Source organism: Ptychodera flava, chromosome 4 (genome assembly GCF_041260155.1).
Source record: "Ptychodera flava strain L36383 chromosome 4, AS_Pfla_20210202, whole genome shotgun sequence".
NCBI lineage: Eukaryota > Metazoa > Hemichordata > Enteropneusta > Ptychoderidae > Ptychodera > Ptychodera flava.
In genome coordinates this window covers 467,417-491,942 of record NC_091931.1, presented here as the reverse complement: position 1 = coordinate 491,942, position 24,526 = coordinate 467,417, and the positions used below count along the sequence as shown (strand labels likewise).

The following is a 24,526-nucleotide window of genomic DNA, read 5'->3' as shown; positions in this document are numbered from 1 at the left end:
TCGAACACATCAAAAACAATGGTCGCGGCCACGGATTCAAGGACGTTCACACAAGGAGACACTGTCAATGAGTGGCGCGCAGAATCGTTTTTACTACTTTTGAGAACTTCTAAATTAACTTGTAATCTGTATACCTTCGCACATGGAACCGATATTGTATGCCTATCACCGTTGAAGTTTATGTCTTTTATTGTAAGAGTGTTTTTTATCCAAAACACATTTCCAGAAGAGTCCCACAGAGCAGTCAAACGAAAGGATAATTGCTTCAAACGAATGAAATTGCACAACGAAAGAATAAAAATCAACAGCACATCGTGGACAATAGCGCTCAGGAATGGGACTATTCTATTCTAGTGACGGGGACGGAAAGCACAGAACTATAAAGCTATTGGAAAAACGTTCTGTTTTTCTCGCGATTTTAGCTACTGTAACGACCCTTTATTCTTAAAGTTACTTACCTTTCCATAATAGAATTAAACTAGGTCTAGGGGCTTATGCACACAGTGTACACGATGTACAGCATAATATTTTAAAAAGTCCTCTGCTGGGGACTAGCAGGGGTTTACACTCTAACGGATACAGTAAACAATGGTCACAGCCATAGTTCAAGGACATTCACGGGGAGACACGATGACAAAGACAGTCGTAAAATTGCTTAGACTAGTTTTAAGAACATACAATATCTTGGCTTAGACTAGTTTTAAAAACATACAATATCTGGTCATCTTTGTACCGCTGTGCATCGAAACGACAAGTGTAGGCCTATAGCTTCGAACTTTTATGGGAGAGATATCACGACTGAGATCGACAGTAGCGGCACAACAAACTATTCCGAATTGTGCGTCCGTGTTTAATGCTACATCTCTGTAGGTGATTCCGGTTTCTCAATCAAATCCAAAGTCCGACATTGACAAAATTGACATAAAAATGTGATGTCCGAAAAGTTTTGTTTTATTCAACTAACTGATCATCTCCTTTGACATCCCCTAAGCTACATGTAAACAGTAGTCCGGAAAGACAGTGACATCGATGTCTCCCGGGCCCCCACGCATATATGGCCATGCTCAAATATTTCTTCACCATTTCGCAAAACATCTTGTCAACTGGGCGCATAGGCCACGTCTTTGTACGTTGGTCAAAACTAATGGCAGTAAAGGTCAGAATATAACATTGTTCAAAGTAAGATTGAATATGGAAGACGAAAATGCTTTCATCGATTGACAAAAATGAGAAGGAACGAGTCAGTAAATATCGAACTATAAAGGGGAGAAAGACTTCCACGATTTAACAACTGGGAACAGTATTTCGATCGACAGACTTACACAACCAGAGAGAGCATTTTATCCAGCTTCAAAAATAAGTCACCGCCTTTCCTTTAATAACACCCCATTTGCGTTTCCATCTACTCTGTCCGCAATTGGTATGATTGGCCTCCGGGTTTCGCCTGCCGCACTGACTGATACATGGTTATTTCTTCAGCTATTTTTTCATTGTTTCGCATAAGATACAGCATCTCTTTTCGTGCACAAGGCAAGTTAACGTTTAGAAGGAACCAGTCACAGGAGGTTAGGATATTATATAGGTGAAATTTTAATGGAATATTGAAGATGAAAAGACTTATCGGTCGACAAAATTGCCATAAACCGAGAATCGAGATTGTCTATGATTGGGAACAAAAATATTCGATTGATTCATTAACACAACCAGAAAGAGCATTTCCTTCAGCTTGAAAAAATAAGTCGTCGTCTTTCCTTGACACTGTCCCCATTTCCGTTTGAAAATATTAGTCTGTTCCCAGTCGGTAAGAACGCACGGGGAAGCGTCGGCAGTACTTGCCGACATGTAACATAACGATTTTCTTCAGCAATTTTTTTAGCGTTTCGCAAACTTGTCCTTTTAGTGCACGGGGCACATCTGTCTACGCGTTTTAGGAACAAGCAACATATTGTTTAGAACATAATATCTGTCAAATTTATAGGAAGGAATATTGATTCACACACAGAAAGAGTCTATATTCGTAACGCTGTTGTTTTCGATGTCTTGAAATGTCGTTCATTCAACTGAAGGAATTTTTTGAAAGCTATGTCATTCAGTCGAATTAATAGGGATTGAGAAAGTCACAGTTTCCGTCGGATAGGGGCAAAATAAAATTATGTTTTGAGAAAAACATTTGGTGGTCATACAAGGGTGGTCAAATTGATACGGTTTTAACGGTAATTCTCGTACAAACAGACTTCGCATCGCGACGATTCACGTGTGCTCGACCACAGTCGCTCGAGAGCTATTCAGCTCTGGGACTCTTCGCCCCATAGACGAATGTACATAAGCGAGAAACAACCCAAGTCTGGAAACAGAATGGCTATAAGGGAGCCGTCATTATTTACGGCCTGGGGGGGGGGGGGGGGGTCCGGAGGAATTGCTTTCGAAACTCCAAAATTTCGAGTAACCCCCCCCCCCTGCCAACCATGACGTGTTTGAGTAACCCCCCTCTCACAGTTAGTGAGGCTACCCACAATTCACCATGATCTGTACACACGGAGATCACTCACTGAACTGAAGCAAATTTCTTCTGTACAGAGAACAGCTCGGTCCATATTTCAAAATTCTGGCAACATAGTTCTGATAATCATAATTTTCTGATTTCTCACTGTGAATAATGAGAAGATCAACCCCTTTTCCGCGGAGGAGATAGCAATTTTGTAATTTTGTCGACATAGATTTTTGACAGCCATACACAATATTTTCAAGGAAACTAAGGGAATAAGTTGCGTCTGTGTTGGAAAAGAAAGGTATCGATTTTTTTTTAATGTTCGTAACAAAGGAAATTTGCATGTCTAACATGATGAGACCATCTTAGTTGCTGATAACTTTATCTTGACAAATGTGCAATTTTTAGCACCTCCAAACATCGACTTCTCAATTACTTTACTCTTGAATTTTAAACATAATCAATAATTTTTGAACATGGTTTTAACAAATAATCCTGAACTTAAATTGTAAGTTAAAAATTGTTATGAATCTGGTAAAATTGAAAAAGCCTTTAGCAAAAAATGTCAGAGTGAACAAATCAAGGCGAATTGTGGGTAGCCTCACTTACTGTGCCTCTCTGCTACAGTTCATCTATCATGTCAATTCTTTGCTCTCGTTTTGACTGTTTGAGTTTCTAATCAGAGTGATATCGGCATGTTATCACAGAGCGGCACAAAGGCTAACACCCTTTCTATTGTTTTGACACGCCGAAAAACAGCTGTAAGAAAATTTTTGACACCTCGTTGATTGATCATTATTCACGATGGGCCCTGTAATGAGGATGTTACTTTTGTTTTCACCGCTGGACATATTTGGAACAGGTTAAATCGTACTATATTCGAAAAAGAACAGTTTCAACCGTCTGATTTCATTTGATTTTAACATAGGCCTAATCGTAGACATACGTCAGAATCGGGCCTTATATTATTGTTTTCGGTCGTACTTCGGAAGAGAAACTGTCCCGATATTCAGATTTCCTGTGTTCGTAGGAGTGTAGCACACCCATGAACAGTGGAAGATAGGTAAAACAACTCCAATAAACTTAATTGGAAACGTACGTAAATTGACATAATTTTCGACCGTCTTCACATCAAAATCGAAAAGGGTTTGAATGTCGGGCTATGGGGCTTTGTCAAACATATGTTGTAAACTTTATTGGAAAAGTACGTAAATTACATCATTTTCGTCTGCATGTCTTGACCTCAAAACAGAAAAAAAAAGAGAAATATATTTCTAAAAAAAACCAAACATTTAAATCCTTTCGATCGTGCGGGGGAAAAGAAATTGTGTGGCTGCAATCATTAGTATCATAAATTAATGTGTGGTCGTAAATATAAATAATTCGAAAATGAACAAATACGTTTTTTCAACATTCCGATCGACTGCGACCGTACCATGGTAGGTCCATGACCGTACCAACTCTTCCTCACGTCTTTTACCATCTTTGGCGACAAATGGTGTTTCTTTCCTCCAAGGAATTCAACATGATCCTATGCGTTAGGCCAAAGGCAAGTGTAGTTGGTTAGTTTTGAGACAGTTACTTACCTCGTGTACAAAAAGATACCGGTTTTTCAACATTAATTATAATTCTATGGGTGCTCATACAAGTTGCGGAGATCAAAAATTTTACCTCTTTCGGTGACGACAAACTTCGACGCACTGTTAATGTTCATATCATGTTCATATTTAAAAGAACATATTAACATAATTTACGATTGCGTGTAAGACGATATCATGTTACTTGTCGTTCGGCAATCATTTTCAACGCGAAAGTGGTCGTTTTTAACGTAAATTGCCTTCGAAAGCAGTTTTAGAGCTACATCTCAACACGTGTTAGCAGGTCCATCCAAACTTAACTGTTCAAAAACGAACGCGAACAAAATTATTTCAGAGAAAGGTTTATTCACCCCCGCCATACAAAATTATTTCAGAGAAAGCATTCTCGCAAGCCAGAGCCTACATGTATTTCCGCTCCAAGAAGCTGCACAAAAATAGCGCAAGTATCAGTAACCGTAAACAGGCTTGTGGTTTACGACGATGAGAGAAAGCGGTTTGTTCACCCCCGCCATACAAAATTATTTCAGAGAAAGGATTGTTCACCCCCGCCATACAATGGACAATTCGGTACGTTGATTGGTTCTTTTACGCAACGCTACTGATGACGTACTGATATTGTATCGTTATTATGGTGATAAGCGGTTGCGTATCACGTTCACGGTGAATGAAGTAGGCTAATGAAAACATGTAATGGAGGGACTCAAGAGAACCGCGAACGTCTCCCTAGTCACGCTTGTCAACTCCGCAAACGTCCGATGTTGTCGTTTGGATTTACAATCAGTTGACATATGTGTAATAAAGATCTTAGAGTGTAATTAATTAAAAAAAAGACTGATCAGACGATATGCGGTACTAGTTTCACCAAGGGCCCGACCAGTGTCCCCACACGTCTAAGCATACCTGGCAGATCGTCCATGTAGCCGACATACCTACCGTACAACGTTCTAATTTTACGTCAATGGGTAACTGGTGATATCGCGGTACGTTAGGCTTGCCGCTGGGCTGCTGGTGCCGGGGCTGGTGCATATTCACCATATAAAATTTCGATATCACACAAGCTTTTAGATAACTAGCATTAATAAATCAAACAGTAAATGAAGCATCGGCCGCTGGTACATACTGCTGAGAGCCTTCGGCATGAAATTGACTCTTCCCTGAAAATACGCCCCGTTGCATGCTGTTATTTCACGGTGCTGCTAATATCGCGGATTAAAATTAGAAAGGGACAGGTCCCAGTTTACGTATGAGACGAGGCTTTCTCCAAGTCTGTGGGATTGACTATGTCATGATAAAAATGAGATAAAAATGAGTAATTTTCAATGAATTTTGTCCCGTGTTTATGTGTGCGTAGAGTCGCTGCGTCTATGATATCACTACTAATAGCCCATAGGGCAAACATACGGACGACACACAAAGATCGAACGCAAACATGTTTTATCAAGAATCTTTATTGAGTAAAAGAAAAGCCAAGCTACTAGTCTATAGTGGGCTAGCCCAGTCCCAGATTGAGTCTGGGACCGGTCCCAGATTAGATCTGGGACCGGTCCCAGATTACGTCTGGGACCGGTCCCAGACTTAATCTGGGACCGGTCCCAGATTGCATTTTGCGACATCTGGGAGTCCCAGTTTCCGGTCCCAGTTTGAGGTTTGAGGTACTCTTACATACCTGGGCATTTGTAATATGTGTGCTGTAATTCCCCGGACTGCCTTGCTTTTAGTTGTAATTATGGTGTTTACTGCTATCAGCCCTTACTATATAGGTACGTGCTTGAATACTAAAATCCAAAGCACTCTTTCATTCTGCACCTATCTTTGTCACACATTCTCTTGTTTCTTCCGCTGCTCTGGTCTCTGGAACTTCGCTTTTGCTTGCAAATGCTTTCTAGTTGCGGTATTTTTTTTTGTTTTTTTTTCATGTCCAGAGCCATAACTCAGGCACATCTCAACTGATTTTATTCAAAATGGTACAAGGACATTGATTTATGTCATATATATGCACTTCGATTGTTTTTACAGAAAGATTAAATACAATGGCTGCATGGCAGCCATTATTTTACGGTTTTTTATGGTCCACAGCCATAATTCAGACGTGTAAGTCGATTTTATTCAAAGTCGGTACAAGGACATTGATGTATTGTCATATTATGTAATAGGTACATGTATGCATGTCAATTGGTTTCACAATCTGATGCAATGTGGCCACCTGGTGGCCAATTACGTTTTTTTCATGTACAGAGCCATAACTCAGACATATTTCCGCCAATATCATTCAAAGTTGGTACAAGGACATTGACCTATGTCATACATGTGCACATTAATTTGTTTCACGACATGTAGTAGTATCATGTTAATCATTGAATTTTCATAATTAAGCTGATATGTCAAGAAATACTGCATCAAATTTCATGAAACTTGGTACAGATGTTAAGGTCACATTGCTTTAACAGTGACTAAAGACATTTATCATTGTCATGGTAATCAATTTGTAATTGCATATGTATAATGAACTTTCCTAATAAGAGTGATATGTCTACAAGTACTGCATCAAATTTGACGAAACTTGGTACAGATATTGATCTCAATGACGCTTAGCAGTATCGTTTAAATTAATTGCTAATTTGCATTTTACATGATGAGTTTTTGTTTTTAAGGTGAATGTCCAGTAGCATTGCATCAAACTATGAAATATTGTACCGGCGATAATCTGTCAGTGTTAATTATGGTAGGATACCTAAATGTTGGGCAACATGCTGTCGATTAATTACTAATTGACTCTTTTAATGACCTTCCGTAATTAGTATGGTTGCCCACATAGGTTTTATGTTTTCACCACCATAGACCTCGATCATTCTCGGCCATTAAGCCCCGTCTGCATCGCAGTATTTTTAATCACTGACCTAATTAATGAACAGGTGATGGACCCCCCCCCCCCCCCCCCTTTTCCAAACGAAAAAATTTGATGTTAAGAGGGTCATGGGTCATTACATAAAGTCAATTTATTGTAGTGGGCCGCCAAAGGAGGCCCGCCGATAAAGAGGGTCTATCATGGCCATGGCATAAAGTGAACTTTATTGTAGGTATTATGTTTTTTGAAAATGTGGTGAAACCCTCCCCTTTCCTACCAGTGAAAAAGCGATGACCCCCCTTCACGGATTCCAAAATTATGATGAAACCCCCCCCCCCTCCCCCGGCCGTAAAAACTGAACGGTCCCTTAGGGATCCACAATAAAGCACGATCGTAATATTTTCGGTTTTTTATCAGATTGTTATGTTGACCACGTAAAGAGGGTTGGTGTAAATCAAAGGTCCAGTGTAATGCTGATGTGCATTGTAACACAATTCACATTGTATAAAGAGTCAGTTATGTCCAGTGACCTCTCAGACAAGGTATTTAGGAGTATTGAATACAGACAACTGAGGGACCAAGTGTGGGACAGACAGACTGTATAATATAGAACTTTGCGGGACATCCCGCAATTTGTAAAATATGGGACTCTGCTGGACTGGGTGTCCTCAATGATATGCATGGGCACAATCATGAAGTACACCTACACTGGTACGTATTAACTGGTTGGACTTGTTTGATCAATACAGAAATGAAAGTGCAAGAAAGTTCAGTCTTGTTTATTGTGTGCATAAAGTGGTCTGTTCAACAAAGATGGTGAAATACTGGATGCTATTTAAGTTGTACTTTGTTTTGTGTCTGCTGCTACAAATATGTTTTCTGTACATTTCCTCTGTAGTTTTGATCCATCAACATGTGAGGTCAGCTGTTACAATATACTAACCTCTGAAATGGGAGAAGTCCATGGCTCTAGTAGTGCAAGCTTCAAAACCAGTATTCTTGATCCAGAGTTTGCCATTCCTTGCAAAGCTGATTCAACAACATCAAGATCACACAGTGCACTCAATTTGCTGTGTTGTCTTGATACACTTACTGCTGCACAAAATGCTGGTGTCAGTGTGGCAGAAGAAAAACACGACTCACAAAGTTCAGCCAAAGTATATACCAAAGATGACTTTACTGCAATCAATAGATTTGAAAGTATGTATATGCTACATGCAAATGTCATGAATGTATTTTTTGTTCACATACTGTGCACTATGAATGTGTACATGTTGAGATGGAAGTATAACCTGTCTCTATGGGAAGAGCACTTTATCAAGTTATCCTGTAATGAGTTTTCTTGTATATTAGGAAACTCATTTGGATTACTCGTTTAAATTTCTACCCATGAATCAGATGACAGGATATTTAAAAAACCTTTATTACATGCCTCGATGTGAGTGCAAATCAGTGCATCGATTTGAATAGGAACATCGGGGGATTTAGGGGCCGTGTGAACAATGTAGGGACCGATTTCCATACTTACCGGTCTGGTAAAGTCCTTCGACGTCAAGGTAGACGCTTAATACTGGAGTTAAATATCCATTGGCACACTGCTATTTTGACTTTCGTTGAAATCTGTTTGATGCTGGTTGATAATGGTAACATTGTTTGAAAATGCACTGCATGTAACTAAATGTCATAAAGCGTTAACTGTGATGAGGCATGTAATAAAAATATTATTGCCTGAATGCATGGGTTTATGTGCCCTCGCAGCAAGAGACAATGTGCCCTCCTGGTGTTGGGCAAATTGTTACACCCTGCAGGGCACATATACCCATGTATTCAGGCAATAATATATATTACAGAAAACTGCAAGATTTTATGTACAGAATTATGTTGCCATAACATTCCTTGAAAACAATGTGTCGTAGAGACTGGTGAATTTGGAGTATGGGTATACTCACTTATTGAAGGTCCTGTGCAAGAAATCCTTGACACATATATTGTGACTTGGTATTGAATGAAAAACAATGTACCAGTATTAGCCAGAGGCAATGCATCATTTACCTTAAAAGCAACAATCCAATGTAAAAGAAATCTCTGTGACATTGTCCTTGTTTGAAGGAAGACAAAACATTTGCTGAAGTGTAAAATCTGTTAGCTTTTCAGAAAGACATTTATATTGTAACACAGTGTATTTTTCTCATTTGTAACTTGTATTGTCTTTGATGTTTGTCGCCTTTAGGTCCTGGTGGAGGCTGGGGTTATTCTGGCCACTCAGTGGAAGCAATACGTTTCTCTGTAGATACTGATATCTTGCTTGGTGGGTTTGGATTGTTTGGTGGAAGAGGGGAATACACTGCAAAAATCAAGGTAATTAAAATACACATTCACATAGTTGACAGGTATATTAAATTGAAAAATACAGCATCATTCTTTGATCATAATCTTTACGGCCCTGATATGGCTTTTGCTGCCCGAGGTCGCACGGCGGAAGGGTCCGAGCATGTGAGGGCCCGTACGCCGTACGACCAAGGGCCGCAAAAGCCGTATCAGGGCCGTAAAGGTTTTATTAGCTCCCATAGCCATATGTATATATGGCAATGGAAGCTATTCTTATAGGCTAGGGAACTGTCTGTATGTCTGTATGTCTGTATGTCTGTCCGTCAACATCAAAAACTCCAAAACCGCTGCACATTTCATCTTGATATTTGGTGTGTACATGGATGATGGGCTGTAGATGAGATTTTGTTCAAATGAAGTTGTCATTGCCAAAAATATGCAAATTAAGTGAAAAAATGTAAAAACAGTCAAAATTGAAAAACTCAATAACCACTGAGCACAGATTACATGAAAAATTAGCATGTAAGTTCTTTGGGCTGACCTGAAATGATTGTGCACATCTTGAGTCAGTATCTTGGACTTGCTATTTTTCATGAATTTTTTTGTAATTTTCTCCCATTTTTGGTCAAAAGATCTTCCTCTCTGAAACCACAAGTCCGATTGATTTGAAACTTGGTATGGAAGTGCATAGGAGTGACCTTTCCAAAATTTGGGCAAATCGTGGTGAAATTTGCATGCTTTTAGTTTACATGTCCACAGACTCCCATGTATAAGGCAGATCTCCATCGACTCCCATGTATAAGTAGGGAGTTCACTGAAAAATTTAAATGTACGATAGCTGATTATTTTTATCTCATCTACGTTTATCAAGATGAAAGAAATAAAACAAAAAAAAGATCATGAAAATCGGTCATCAACTTCTCATGATACGCGCGTTTGAACATTCAGAAATTTGCGCATTTTTGGTCAAACTCAGGCAAAAATTGCCACAGAAGTGACATTCTCATAACTTTCAGTAGCATTACCTTAAAATACAATTTATGCTTTCACAATATTTTGTGAAAGCTATTTTGTGATAGATCTGAGAATATTTTAGAAACAACACTGATCAAAATATTTACTTTTTTTTATCTGACTTAGTCCTTTTTACCATGGCACCATAGGAAAAACTGAAAATTAGCCAGGTTTGACAAGTCCTAGTCCAAATACGCTTCATTTGATAGTAATGAATGTTTGAGAAATGGTTGTCTTATTAACCTAGATTATAGAAATGTACTTAATTTGTAAATCTCAACACTACCTTTCTTTCTCCATGGAAACAAACATAAAAAAATCCTGAATATTTCCATTATTGGCACGGCGGCCATATTGGATTGCCATAAGGGATTACAGTATAGGCATGTTTGAGGTTTCTGCATGACTGTAAACTTCTTTATTATGCAAATGAAAGAAAACTAAAGATATGAAAATCTTTTACTCTTGCTTGAAAAAGAAAAACTATGGTAATTTATCTTTCAAATACAATTAGTAACACAAAAATTACATGCTACATGAAATTGCCTGACATATGGTAGTATCTGAAATCGGAATTTCACTGATAGCACATTGAAATTGAAAACTGGTAAAATTCAGTTTATGAACAAGGAGGAAAACTTTAGTTAAAATCATACAAACTGATGTAGGTAGAATCAGTTTTTGTCATTTATCAAAAGAAAATTTTGAGTCAACAGCATAAACGCATTATGAGGTGGATGTTCTTGGCAAAGGCAGATCAGTAAGTGTAAACAATACCATTGACTGCTATCAAAACTATCTGGACCGGTCGTGGTCACAAATAAGAATACTAAACCACTACATTACATTCTGAAAGTTGTCAGAACATTCTTTAATTCCCATGAGAGACTTATGTTTTCAGTGAAAAGTGTTGACAGTGTCGCTTAACTGACGAGAAAACCATCGATATACAGCCCACTCGTATGCAATGGAAATTCAATACGGCAGCCATTGCACAGACCCGGCCACCCGGCTTGCCCGGGCCGGTTTCCTCGGACCGTAATTTGAAAAGTCAACCTGGAGCTCGTCAATTAAAACTTATTCTGATACCCTAGTAATATTCCTGAGATTCTACTTTCATTTAAAAACGATGTTGTTTCATGAAACCTACCATTTTCACTAGGAAAATCGGCCCAGGTAAAGGTTGACCTCAGTTCATTGACAATTTATCGATGACCTCATGTACAAAACACATATCATATAACAGCTTATATCATTGGCTATCGTTTGAGACTGTTTTCAAAGCGTATACGCCATTGGCTATAGCTTGGCTTTTGAGTTTTCTGAGTATACTCCCTCAGATTTCTGGTGCCATGGCCGTCCACCATTGTGTACAGTGAGCCCCAGTAGTACTTTGCCAGAGGGAGGAGATGCATAAAACGAAACGTTTTACGTGAATAAATTACTCTATCAATAGAAAAGTCATTTCAGTCAATGTTACGTGAAGAATGTGTACTGAACGATATCAAGAACGTAAAAAAAAACAAAGTTGAAAAATACAGTATATTTACAGTGCACGTCAGTTCGTATGGTGGCCATATTGGATTCTGAACTCCCTAGTATAAGGCCACGAAAAATAAAAAGTTAGTTTCTCATTGTTTTCATATTGCAAAAAGGATGCAGTGACACAATTTTTAGTCCCCACAGATGAAGTCCGGTGGGCTTCTAGATTGGGTCATGTCCGTCTGTTCGTCCATCCGTGAGTCCATCTGTTCACGTAGATATCTCGGATATTTTGACAAAATGTCATGTGACCTCGATGACCTTTGACCTCAAGTATACATATCTGTCCATAACTCAGTAACCACAAAATGCTACCACCCTTCATATATGGTATGATGGGACAACTTATGACGCCACATATTGTACCTCATTAATTATGCACATATCTAATTTTGAGCGAGCCAATAGAGCTAGAGGTCTGAATTTTGGTATATAGGGATAACTTAGCAATACAATTTTTTTGACAAAATGTCAGGTGACCTCGGTGACCTTTGACCTCAAATATACATATTTGTCCATAACTCGGTAACCACAAGTGCTACACCCTTCATGTATGGTATGACACTATAGCGATAAAGTGCGTGACTAGAGCGAGAAACTGACGCTTTCTCGCAATCGGTGAGAATCTGTTCTTATTCTCACCGCTGTCGGTGAGAAAATTTAAATCTCCACTGGAGATTGGTGAGAAATGCACTCCTTGGCGAGAATCAAGTGTGAGAACAAATTCTCACCGGTGAGAATGGAAATTCTCACTAAGTACAGCGAGAATCATCAAGACTCGTCGTTCATTGGCGAGAATCATAAAGACTCCGAACGGCGTTCTTCATGATTCTCGCTCGTGAATTTCAATTCTCGCTGTACTTAGTGAGAATTTCCATTATAACCGGTGAGAATTTGTTCTCACACTTGATTCTCGCCAAGGAGTGCATTTCTCACCAATCTCCAGTGAGATTAAAATTTTCTCACCGACAGCGGTGAGAATAAGAACAAATTCTCACCGATTGCGAGAAAGCGTCAGTTTCTCGCTCTAGTCACGCACTTTTTCCCTATGGTATGATTGGACACCTTATGACGCCACATACTGTACCTCATTCATTATGCACATATCTAATTTTGAGCGAGCCAATAGAGCTAGAAGTCTGATTTTTAGCTCCTCAGTTTTATATACTGAGGAGCTATTAGAATTGAAAACCAGGATGGCGGCGTCAACTTTTACTTCCTTCCGTCAACTTTTACTTCCTTCTGTCAAGATTTGGCGTCAACTTTTACTTCCTTCTGTCAAGATTTGGTCAATTAATTTCTGTCTGTGTGTCCATGTGTCATGTGATAAACTGTGGTGGCCAATTACAGTGAAATTTGATCAAGCTGCAGAACTTCATTAACCAAGGTGTTGTTTTAATAGATGTGTATCTGCGATTTTTACAACATTAACTTGATGTGGTCTTGTTTACATCTTTAATCAGCTACATGCTCTCAGTTACACAACACACCAGGGCCACTCCATGAATGTCAGACAGAGAAACATAAACAAATCACCACACTTTACAATGTCATGAATCTTTCATTTTTATTTGTGATGAACATGTGAGCATGAAAGTTCAGGTAGCTTTGGGAATTGACCGGCTAGATCAGCATCATATAAACTTACATGTTCAAAATACATTTGTAAATGTATTCGTGGAGTTCCTGATTGGACTCAATGGTGCACTGCAAGAACCTTTTCAACATAACGATTCTAATAAAACGTAAAAAAAGACATTTTGTTACACGGCATCCTTTTCACTGAAACACTTGCAAACATGATTATGATGTGTTCTATTACTTGTAGCTCATTTCATTTATACCATTTGGACAAATTTTTCACTATTATTTCTATTTTTAGCTTTAAGGTATTTTTAAAGTTGTAACAGCTCTAGTACTTTCTCTTTCGTTCTGTTTTTGAGGTATACTGTGATGAGAATGTTCCCTCACAGTATTTCATGATTCAATTCATCTGTAAGAACTAGGATTGCAATGATTAGACCGTTGGAAGCAACACATAACTTATAATTGTGTCCAATTGTCAGGAATTCCCAAAATTGTTTAATACGTAGATTCACTGAGACTGGACGAGCGAAAATTTCAAAACCTTCCTGAACTTTCAAGCTCATTTGTTCATCACGAATAAAAAAGAAAGATACATGACATTGCAAAATGTAGTGATTTGTTTATGTTTCTCTGTCTGGGGTACAGTGGAGTGGCCCTGGTGTGATATGTAACTGAGAGGTGTTGCTGATTAAAGATATAAACAAGACCTCATCAAGCCCAGCTGTTAATGTCGTAAAAATCGCTGATACACATTACCTTGGCTAATTAAAATTTGCAGCTTGATCGGATTTCGCTCTAACAGGCTGTCAACTTCAATGTGTTTTTGGTACATAGAGAAAACTATGGGAGCAAAGTTTTTCGACAAAATGTCACATGACCAGCCACTTCCTGTGTTAATTATGCACATACCTAATTCTTGGCTTAATAATAGAGCTATAGTTCTGATTTTTGGTATGTAGGGATAACTCTGGGATAATTTGTTTTTGACAAAATATCAAGTGACCTCGATGACCTTTGACCCCAAATGCAAATATATGTCCATAACTCAGTAAACACAAGGGCTAACCACTTCATATTTTGTATGATGGGAAACCTTATGACGCCACAACCTGTACCTCATTAATTATATACATCTAATTTTGGGCAAGCCAATAGAGCTGGAGGTCTGATTTTTGGTATATAGGGATAACTATGGGATACAATTTTTTTGACAAAATGTCACGTGACCTCAATTACCTTTCACCTCAATTATAGATATTCTTCATAACTCAGTAATCACAAGGGCTACACCCTTCATATTTGGTATGATGGGACACCTAATGATGACGCATCCTGTACCTCATTAATTATGCATGTATCTAATTTTGGGCCAGTCAATAGAGCTGGAAGTCTGATTTTCAGTATATAGGGATAACTATGAGATAAAATTTTTTTTGACAAAATATTATGTGACCTGGCTGACCTTTGAACCCAAATATACATATATGGCCATAACTTAATAACTACAAGTGCTATGCCCTTCACATTTGGTATGATGGGTGCCATATCCTGTACCTTATTGATTATGCACATATCTCATTCTGGGCAAGCCAATAGAGCTAGAGGTCTGATTTTTGGTATATAGGGATAACTATGGGGTACAATTTTTTTTTGACAAAATGTCACATGACTTCGATGACCTTTGAGCTCAATTTCACAAATACTACTGTAGCCTTTCATCTTTTTTGCATATTTATTTCTCTATTGCGCCTGTGCAGACAGAAAGATGGTAAACATTTTGCAGAATTACTTAATCGTCTCAGAGTTGGCCAATATACACAAGAAGATATAAACCTACTTCAGCAAAAGGCTGATGAATTTTCTGGTCAAGCAGATCAATGTGAAAATGCAATTCACTTGTATACTACAAATTTAAATGTTGATAAACACAATGAAGCAATTTTCACTAGAGTGCTTACAGAGAAATTAGGGTTGCTCTCCTGCATTCCAATGCAGTAAATGGCGCTTACTCACTTTACTAGTCGCCTTATAATAAACCGCCATATACTCCATTAGGATAGATTGGTCTTAATGTCGCAACTTATTTTTATATTCATGCGCCAAATCATGCTGTATATACAATTAAATCATGCCTCCAAGTCAATTACTGCTTACCAACAACCAACCACTTCAACTGGCCTCACACTTGAGGAGCTTCAGTGTCCTTGACGCTATTTTTGGTTTATATGGATAACTTAGCAATACAATTTTTTTGACAAAATGACACATGACCTCAGTGACCTTTGACCTCAAATATACATATTTGTCCATAACTCAGTAACCACAAGTGCTACACCCTTCATAGTTTGTATGATTGGACACCTTATGACACCACATACTGTACCTCATTAATTATGCACATATCTCATTCTGAGCAAGCCAATAGAGCTGGATGTCTGATTTTTGGTATGTAGGGATAACTATAGGAGAGAAATTTTTTGACCAAATGTCATGTGACCTCGATGACCTTTTACCTAAAATATATGTTTATGTCAATAAATAAGTAACCACAAGTCCTATGTCTTTTGTATTCAGTAGGATGGGAGACCTTATGACAACACATGCTTTACCTCATTAATTATGCACACATCTAATTCTGCACAAGCGAATAGAGCTAGAGGTCTGATTTTTTGGCATATAGGGATTTATAGCAATATAATTTTTTTTTCAAAATGTCATGTGACCTCGATGAACTTTGACCTTGATTATACATATATCTCAGTAACCACAAGTTCTATACCCTCCAATTTTGATAGGATATTAGACCTTAAGATGTCACATCTTGTACCTCATTTATTATGCGCATATGTATTTCTTGGCTGGCCAATACTGCTAGAGGTCTGATCTTTTTTCCGATTTAGAACCATAACTTAGACATGCCCCATGTGTTTCAAAGTGGGAACAACGACGTAGACCTATGTGCCCATAGATCTCAACATATACACTCTAGCATAGACCCTCGAGAAAAAATGGACAGGCAACTGCTGTGGTTTCTTTGTGCGATCTATCTTGGAATATATTAAGTTTATTTGCCAAGCAATCCAACAATACTTCGTACTTAACACTGAATCTCTTTAACGATCAAACTGACGTTCTAAATATGCACTCTTTGCTCTTGCATGGAACATTCCGATTAATGACACAGAGAATTTTGAGGGGTTTGGTGATACCACTCATGGTGAATGTTCTGGTAACGATGAAGATCACATTTTGGATTCTAGCCGAAGCCGACAGGAAAACACCAGACGATAAAAACAGTGTACATTTAGCCATAGACGCTACAGAAAACTCTTGCTAGGTATCGACATCTTAAGTTTACATTCCCTACAATAAAAATCTCTGATAACAACAAACATTTACAAGTTAGACAGGTCTACACTTCCCCAGTCCTGCAAAACTAAAATCTGACCTTTATTTCATCTGTCACGCAAAATTTGACAAAAATCAGGGTATACAAAAAATGACTACTCCATCGGAGCTCAAATACATGACCTCTAACATTTTGGTACTGTTTAGCCTTAAGAAACACCAAAGTTCGGATATGCTACACATGTCTACACCCGTAAAGTACTAGAAAATACATTTTTAACACTGAATTTCGCTGTCAGGCGAAACTTTGCGATAAATCGGGACTCTACAATGGTTGGTGGAGTTAGAAGCGGTAAGGTGGACACGCATTTACACAAAGCTGAATGCTGTCCTCGCAAATTTGGCCGTTCACAGTTTTCGAACAACAACATTTCAGTAGTTATGATACATACTTTACCAAATCATGGAGCATTCCTCGCACAGAAAATATTCCAACAGCTAAAAAAATGCAAAAACGAGGGAAAATTCGGAGATACACGGACGATTGCGGAATGTAAACAACTCTGTGGTGTCAACTGCTGTCAAGTCTGGAACTGCAGTGATATGTGTTTCGGATTTCTATTCAAAACTTTGTCACTTTACAGCAACATTCTGACTCCCTGCAGACTTCTAGTTGCATCGAATCTCACTACCAATATGTAAAAAGTACTTTAAAACCATTCTGACGAGTTCTTCTCAAATTAGTTGTAAGATTTTTCTTTCTAAAAATGGACTTGCGGGTAATCCGAAATAACTTGTAATCTGAAAACATTGTTTCCGTATACCCGCATGCACGTGTCTATGAACTGGACGTTGTGCAGTCCCCGACCCATTAACACCTCTTAATTATTCCAAGTAGGATTGCACGCTGCTTATCCCATAGACCCTTTGTTCTCTATCGCAGTTGCCTGTCCCGTTTTTCTCGAGAGTCTATGACTCCAGTGATACTTCTTAATGACCACATTTCCCTGCCCCATCAAGACTAATAGTCCTATTACAAGTGGGGACTATGTCATTGTCAATGACTTGTTACCATAGTTTTGATGAGTCTTCCACAGTGCAGGTGTCTATGGGTATGTTTCTGTAAAATGACTTTGTTGGCAGGCAGGACAGGATGTGTTTAGCAATGACCAACAAGCAGTTCTTGTCTGACCTTGACCTTGATCTTTGCTGTACGGGGGGGGGGGGGGGGAGAGAGATCATCATATAGTTCCTTGTTTATCACCTAGACTTTCAAACCTGATGTTCAGTGCAGCTCACAGCATCCTCATGTAACAACCACTTTAGAGATTTGAAAGGGTTTCCATAAGGTTTGGAGTTTCATATCCCATATAAGAGAATTATGGTTGCCTGAATTAAAGCTTTCTTGACAATACTGGATTTCCAAAGATGACTCATGTTATTGAAAGCTTGCCAGGCCAGTGCTTTCCTAACTTTAACCATCATTTTCTTGGGGTTCTATATGCTTTAGAGTCCTTGTCAGAACTTTGCATCAAGGATCTGAGGTGTACAAAGTCCTGAACACAGCTGAGTATTGTGCTATCAGTTGACTGACAGAGTAGCACAAATTGTTTGAGATAACAAAGCTGATAAGTTCCTATCAATATCCTATGCAATATTCATATCTCCCCAGGAAAACTGCTGGGAACTTAGACTGGTGGTTTACAATGTGTCCTGCTGGTTGCTGAATAGGTTATCTACCCTCGCTCTCACTACACTTCCCTTTCTCAAAGGATGAAACCATTCTTATAACTGTCAACCACAGCAAACACCACCCTCTGGTTCATCTCCCTCGACACCAGAATCCAGATTATTTAATAAAACGGTCTTATGTCTTGACTGAACCTAATTTCAAGTTAACGCATCCAGTGACAAATTTTCAGGGGCATGTCTTCCATTTGGTTTGGTTCATCATAATTTCATTGCCCCTCAACTGTCTGATGGAGGTGTATTTTATTATAAAGTTTCAAAATTACAAAAGTTACTGGCAGTTCTTCCTAATGATAACTTTTCATGGTTTTAAAGATGTCATGGAATCAAATAAGACACTGGACAAAATAGCGCTGATCGCAAATGACGTCACTGTTCTCTCTCATTAATATGCATAAATAAACATTTGTCCGCATTTTCCGCATAAATGACGAAAATAAACCTGCGAGTGTTAGAATGGCTATTTAGCGTCACACTTATTCGTATGAATTGATCACTGAGACTACAAGCTGCAACAACAGCCGTGCATACAACGACAAAATTTGTCCGAATTTCAGCATGTGTCCGAAAGTCGCGCACGTGCAGCTATATTTAGTAACAAACCCAAAATCGCAATCAACGCTATTCAATCTGGTCAAATAGTGGTAAAATTGACAAAATTTGTCAAGTGTATTTTGCTTCTACTCTATCCTCAAAGATTCTAAGAAGATGATGTCATTTTCTATTAAGAGTATATTTCATGCAGAGTATAAAATTGGTGAAAGTCTGTATATACACCACTCGTTTGCCACACACTGGGTCTCAGTGGACACAATAGTCTTGAGTTGTCTTCGGGATACTGATGACATGATGATGTACGTATTTTCATTCATGACTGCAACCCATCTGAATGACTTTTTTATGAGATTACATTGTTTTGAAATTTGTTAGGTGTATGACCTTGGTCCAGAAGGTGGTGAACATGAAACTGATGGAGAGTTGCTGGCCGAGTCAGATGATGTCAGTTATGAATGTGGTTCAAGGTAAGAGATGAAAGGGAACACCTGAAACATTAAACCTTTAAGCACCAAAGTCGATTTTTGTCACCTTTAGAAAATATACTCTAGTCAATTTTTTTCAGATTTTGTCAAAATTTTGATAACGAACTGTAGCCAATGAAATGTGATGTCCATTTCGTCCAAAATAATAAAAAAATTACAGAAAAATTCATAAAAATTGGTAAAATTTTGCACTAGAATATTGGCGGGAGAAAATTATTGTGCTCAAAGGGTTAAATAGAGCTCGGAACTTCCAGCTGATGAGAAAGACAATTTTGGAAATTTATGTGAAGCATTAGAAAAGGAATAACCAATAACTCAAAGTTAATAAAAAATTCAACAGGACATTAATGTTCAAAGCAACAGAAAGTTAAACAAGTGCCACATATAATAAATCAAATTAGACATGTGCAAAATGAAATCTGGAATTCTGAAAGTAAGCTCCAAACAATAGGATTTACCTCAAATCCTTAAAGTCAACAAGTAATTACTTTGAATCAGAAACCCAACTTTTGAATTTGAAATTTTCAAAATCATCAACCATCATGTATTTAAAGTCTCATACCAGTTAAGACATAATAGTTATCCAGTTGTTCAGCATTATGATGTACATACAGCCAGTCATTTTCTGAAGGGTCAGTTTCTATGTGCTTGCCAAAGTTGATATCAGAGATGAGAATTTTTGAGTCCATGGTACTTGAACTTGAAGACACCCTACATGTTCGTGTGCTCACAATATCAATAATAATAAGGAATGGGTTCCCACCCAGGTATGTGAGAGGTCAGAAATTGATAGTCTGCGCCCCCAATCTGCGCTGGTGCATTTCAATATGTGCTATCGATCTGTGCTCCCATTCCCATGAATATTTTGATTTAAGTTTTATTACGGCGGCATTTATGACACTGCCAATGCGGCATGGTTTGGTATCGAAATATATTTGTATATTTGTACACCATACTGACACTTGTTGTACACCATGCCGAGTGTCAGGAAGACTGGTTGTTCAGTAATGTATGATCAAATGCATTTACGAATCAAGCACGGCATACAGTTATAGTCTCATGGATCCTAGGGCTATGAAGTAGACATTCGATGAATTTTCTTTCTCATATAAAAAGGTTGAGAAATAATCAAGTACATGTAGTAAGCGCAAAGTCAAGTGCACTTACAATTATGATACACCTTACTGCTAGTCGACAACACAGCAGAGGGAGTGGCAGAGCTGGCTTCCGGTGCTGACACTGCAGCAACCTTGCAACATTGATTGAAGCAGTTTTAATAGGATAAGGCCTATACGGAAGTGGATACAAACATTTGGTTTGGATTACTGTCACTATTTAAAACTTTTTTACGATTTCTCTGTTGATATTGAGCATTTATGTTCATGTTCAGAGAAACGTTTGAGCCGGACAATTCTGATGTTAACCTGTTCGCGACGTCCGTGATGATGAGGATTGACGCATCTACGTCCATTCACGTCAAGCTATATTGAATACACGCGTGCGCGGCTGGTGACTTGTCAATGACATGACACAATGGCTATCTGGCTAAGTACTGATCAGGAAGACAGATTGGGAGTAAACTTGCCAATGAGTGTATACACAATATTTAATAGCTTCTATGTACCTTAGCTTGTGATATTCATAGTCAAGTGCATTTCAACAATTTTTATAAACCGTCCATTGAAGTATGAAATGGTTGGCAACTTGCAACTGTTGATCACACAAACTTACACAATACCATGCAACCTAGTACATCATGATTAGTGATAAATCAGCCATACCAAAATAAAGGTGCCCCTTATAATTTTGTAATGCATAAAATTAATGTAGACAATATTTGGTCTCTCTACGGTCTATGGTTGCACAATCGAAGACTAAGGTAAGATGTAATAATGGGCATTCTTCAGAGCTTCCAATGTTAATGATGCTGCCAAACCCACATGATAGGTATTCTCACCACAAACGCAAGATCAGTAGTTTTCACATGTTCACCAATCTCATAATTTACACTGACAGGACAAAAAACTTCAAAATTGATCGAGCATTGTCTATCGCATTTGCTTTGACCTCCGGGTTCGACCTGCATGGTGCACGGTATCTGTATCCCTGAGAGGACTTCCTCACTACAAACAAACACAAGATCGCTAGTTTTCACAGGTCCACTACATTGATGACAAAAAAACTTCAAAATTGATTGAGCACAGACTTGTCAGACACTGCCAGCAGGTGGCCATGCAGGAGGCCCATTCTCCTTTGTTCACTAAATTTCCAAATAGCTGTTTGCAAAATCAAAAGACTTCAAAACAATAGTTTATTAATGATATACTAAGCTGTGTGGTTTTCCACGGTCTCATTATACATTCAATCTCATTAAAAGCTGCTAACTGCCTTACCGCCGGTCCCTCCAGGGTTAAAGGTATACTGCGGGAGGTATTGGCTTTACTGCCTATTTGAAAATGACCTCTTCCCTAGTTCCAAACTTTGCATGGTAACCCCTGATTTTTATTGTTGATTTGGTAAGAGAATTATTGAAAGTATTAATCAGGAAAGTTAGAGCAAAAGTTTTAAGTCTTTTCGTACAGTACTAGTATCAAAGTTGGAGTCAGATTGACGACGCCAGGCTGAGCCAGATCTATCTATTGGTGAAATCTATTGGTGAAATCTATTGGTGAAATATTTATAATTACCATCGATTTGACAAGTGTAGTATCGGTATAAGAGTCCCAAAATCGCCGATAAAAATCTGATAATCGACGATTATGCAGACACAGCATTCCCAGATACAAGGCACGTTGTTGTGGTGTCGTCTAGTTAGTGACGAAGTTACGTAACTGAGGAAGCTAATAGAGTGGAGGAGGCAAAAGTGACGTCACTTCCGTCAACAGCTTCCGTAAAGCTATTTTTTCACACGACGTGATCACAGTGTGCTATGTATATTTTACTACCACCATGAAATTACCACAAGAAGGAAACGCGAGATTGTTGTGTACATGAAATAATAATAAAATGAAAGTTAGAGCGTACATGTGTTTGTATTGGCCTACATGGAAATGCGATAGACAATAATGCATTTACGCTCTAACTTTCATTTTATTATTATTTGCATAGTTATTTACCCCTAAATGCACAGGGGATAGCACAACGTAGTGCCGTCAACTTGGCAGGAAATGGGGTATTGAAAAACGGCCCGATTTCCACCAAGTTGGCAGGAAAATGGTCATCTGTGCTTAGATTCTGGCTGCACTGAATTTCGAGCGGATTTTCACCGACTTGGCAGGAAAAGGGTTAAAAAGACGATGGGAAGTCAACAGTCAGCAGTACCTGTGAGATCTCTCATCAATGTGTTTTCAGATTTTTTTCATTTGATCAAGTAATTTCTATCTTGAACTTTGCTTCTGTCTATACAGATGTTTACTAATTGTTTGTTGTTATCCTTTTACTTACAGAGAAAAATATGCCATACTCTTTGATGAACCACTGACACTGACAGCTCATTGTTGGTATGTAGCATGGGCTAGAGTATCTGGACCTAGTAGTGACTGTGGATCTAGTGGACAAGTCTCTCTAACTTCTGACGATCAGTAAGTCCTTTGTGTCACTACTATTATGGCTATCGCTCATATTTGTGGCATTACAATGAGTACCACCATTTGGTAATTTGACAATTCCCATTTTAGTTGGGCAGTCATGGGCATGGTTTATCCATAGTTTACATCCAGTCGTGAGTATGGTTTATCCATAGTTTACATCAGGTCATGGGTATGGTTTATCCATAGTTTACCTTAAGTCATGGGTATGGTTTATCCATAGTTTACCTCAACATGGTTTATCCATAGTTTACATCCAGTCATGGGTATGGTTTATCCATAGTTTACCTCAAGTCAAGGGTATGGTTTATCCATAGTTTAATTCAAGTCATGGGCATGGTTTATCCATAGTTTACCTCGAGTCATGGGTATGGTTTATCTATAGTTTTGTATGTTTTTTTTTCATGTCGAGAGCCACAACTCTGGCAAGTCTCAACTGATTTTATTCAAAGTTGGTACATGGACATTGAGTTTTGTCATAGATATACGTGTTGAATTTTTAAACAGCAAGATCAAATATTGCTGCCTGGCGGCAATTTTGTTACGATTTTCTCATGTACAGAGCCATAACTCAGACATATTTCCACCAGTATCATTCAAAGTTAGTACAAGGACATTGACCTATTTCATACATATGCTCGTCAATTTGTTTCACGTCATGTAGCAATATCATATCAATTATTGAAGTTTCGTAATTAGGCTGATATGTCAGGAAATACTGCATCAAATTTCATGAAACTTTGTACTGATATTAAGCTCACATTGCTTTAATGGTGAAAAAGACATTTATCAGTGTCATTTTAATTAATTTGTATTTGCATATGTAATGAACTTTCCTAACTAGAGTGATATATCCACAAATACAGCATCAAATTTGATGAAACTTGATATAGATGTTGATCTCATAGTATTGTAAATACTGCATCAAACTTTATGAAATATGGTACCGGTGATAATCTATTAGTGTAAGGATATAAAGTGTTAGGACAGTATGCAAAAATGTTTTGCAACATCCTGTCGATTAATTCCTAGTTGACTCATTTAACCCTTTGTGCCCTATTGCAACAATGTTGCAACATTTTTGCACAGCCCAGCAGAAAATTTGCATACCGGGGTCCCCAAATCCCAAAACTTTCACTCACTGAACACCTCAGTGCAAATACAGTGAACGTATTTTTTTTAACTTCGCTGTAAATTTCTTGGTTGGTGTTTTTATGAAATAATTTCTTTTACAGGCAAGAAGAACTTGAAAAATAAAAATAAAATGATTTTCTTATGATAAATATTGCTGTTGGTTTTTTTGTGTGTGACAGAAATGACTTAGTTGAATAGTTGAAAAAATTGTTGAACGTCAGAAACTTTCCTGTGTAAAATTTAAATTTAAACACCTTATCTAAATA

General features: G+C 38.2%; 1 protein-coding gene across 3 annotated transcripts in view; it reads left to right on the top strand.

Moving 5' to 3' along the window:
• The window catches only part of LOC139130331 (E3 ubiquitin-protein ligase MYCBP2-like), a 688,708-nt gene that overhangs the window by 300,333 nt on the left and 363,849 nt on the right, over positions 1-24,526 (top strand). For all 3 annotated transcript variants that reach the window (XM_070696083.1, XM_070696082.1, XM_070696081.1), the window contains exons 21-24: positions 7,830-8,131; positions 9,162-9,289; positions 19,430-19,521; positions 22,986-23,120. In XM_070696083.1, the coding sequence (XP_070552184.1) occupies positions 7,830-8,131; positions 9,162-9,289; positions 19,430-19,521; positions 22,986-23,120 (657 nt within the window). The remainder of the gene's footprint in view (positions 1-7,829; positions 8,132-9,161; positions 9,290-19,429; positions 19,522-22,985; positions 23,121-24,526) is intronic.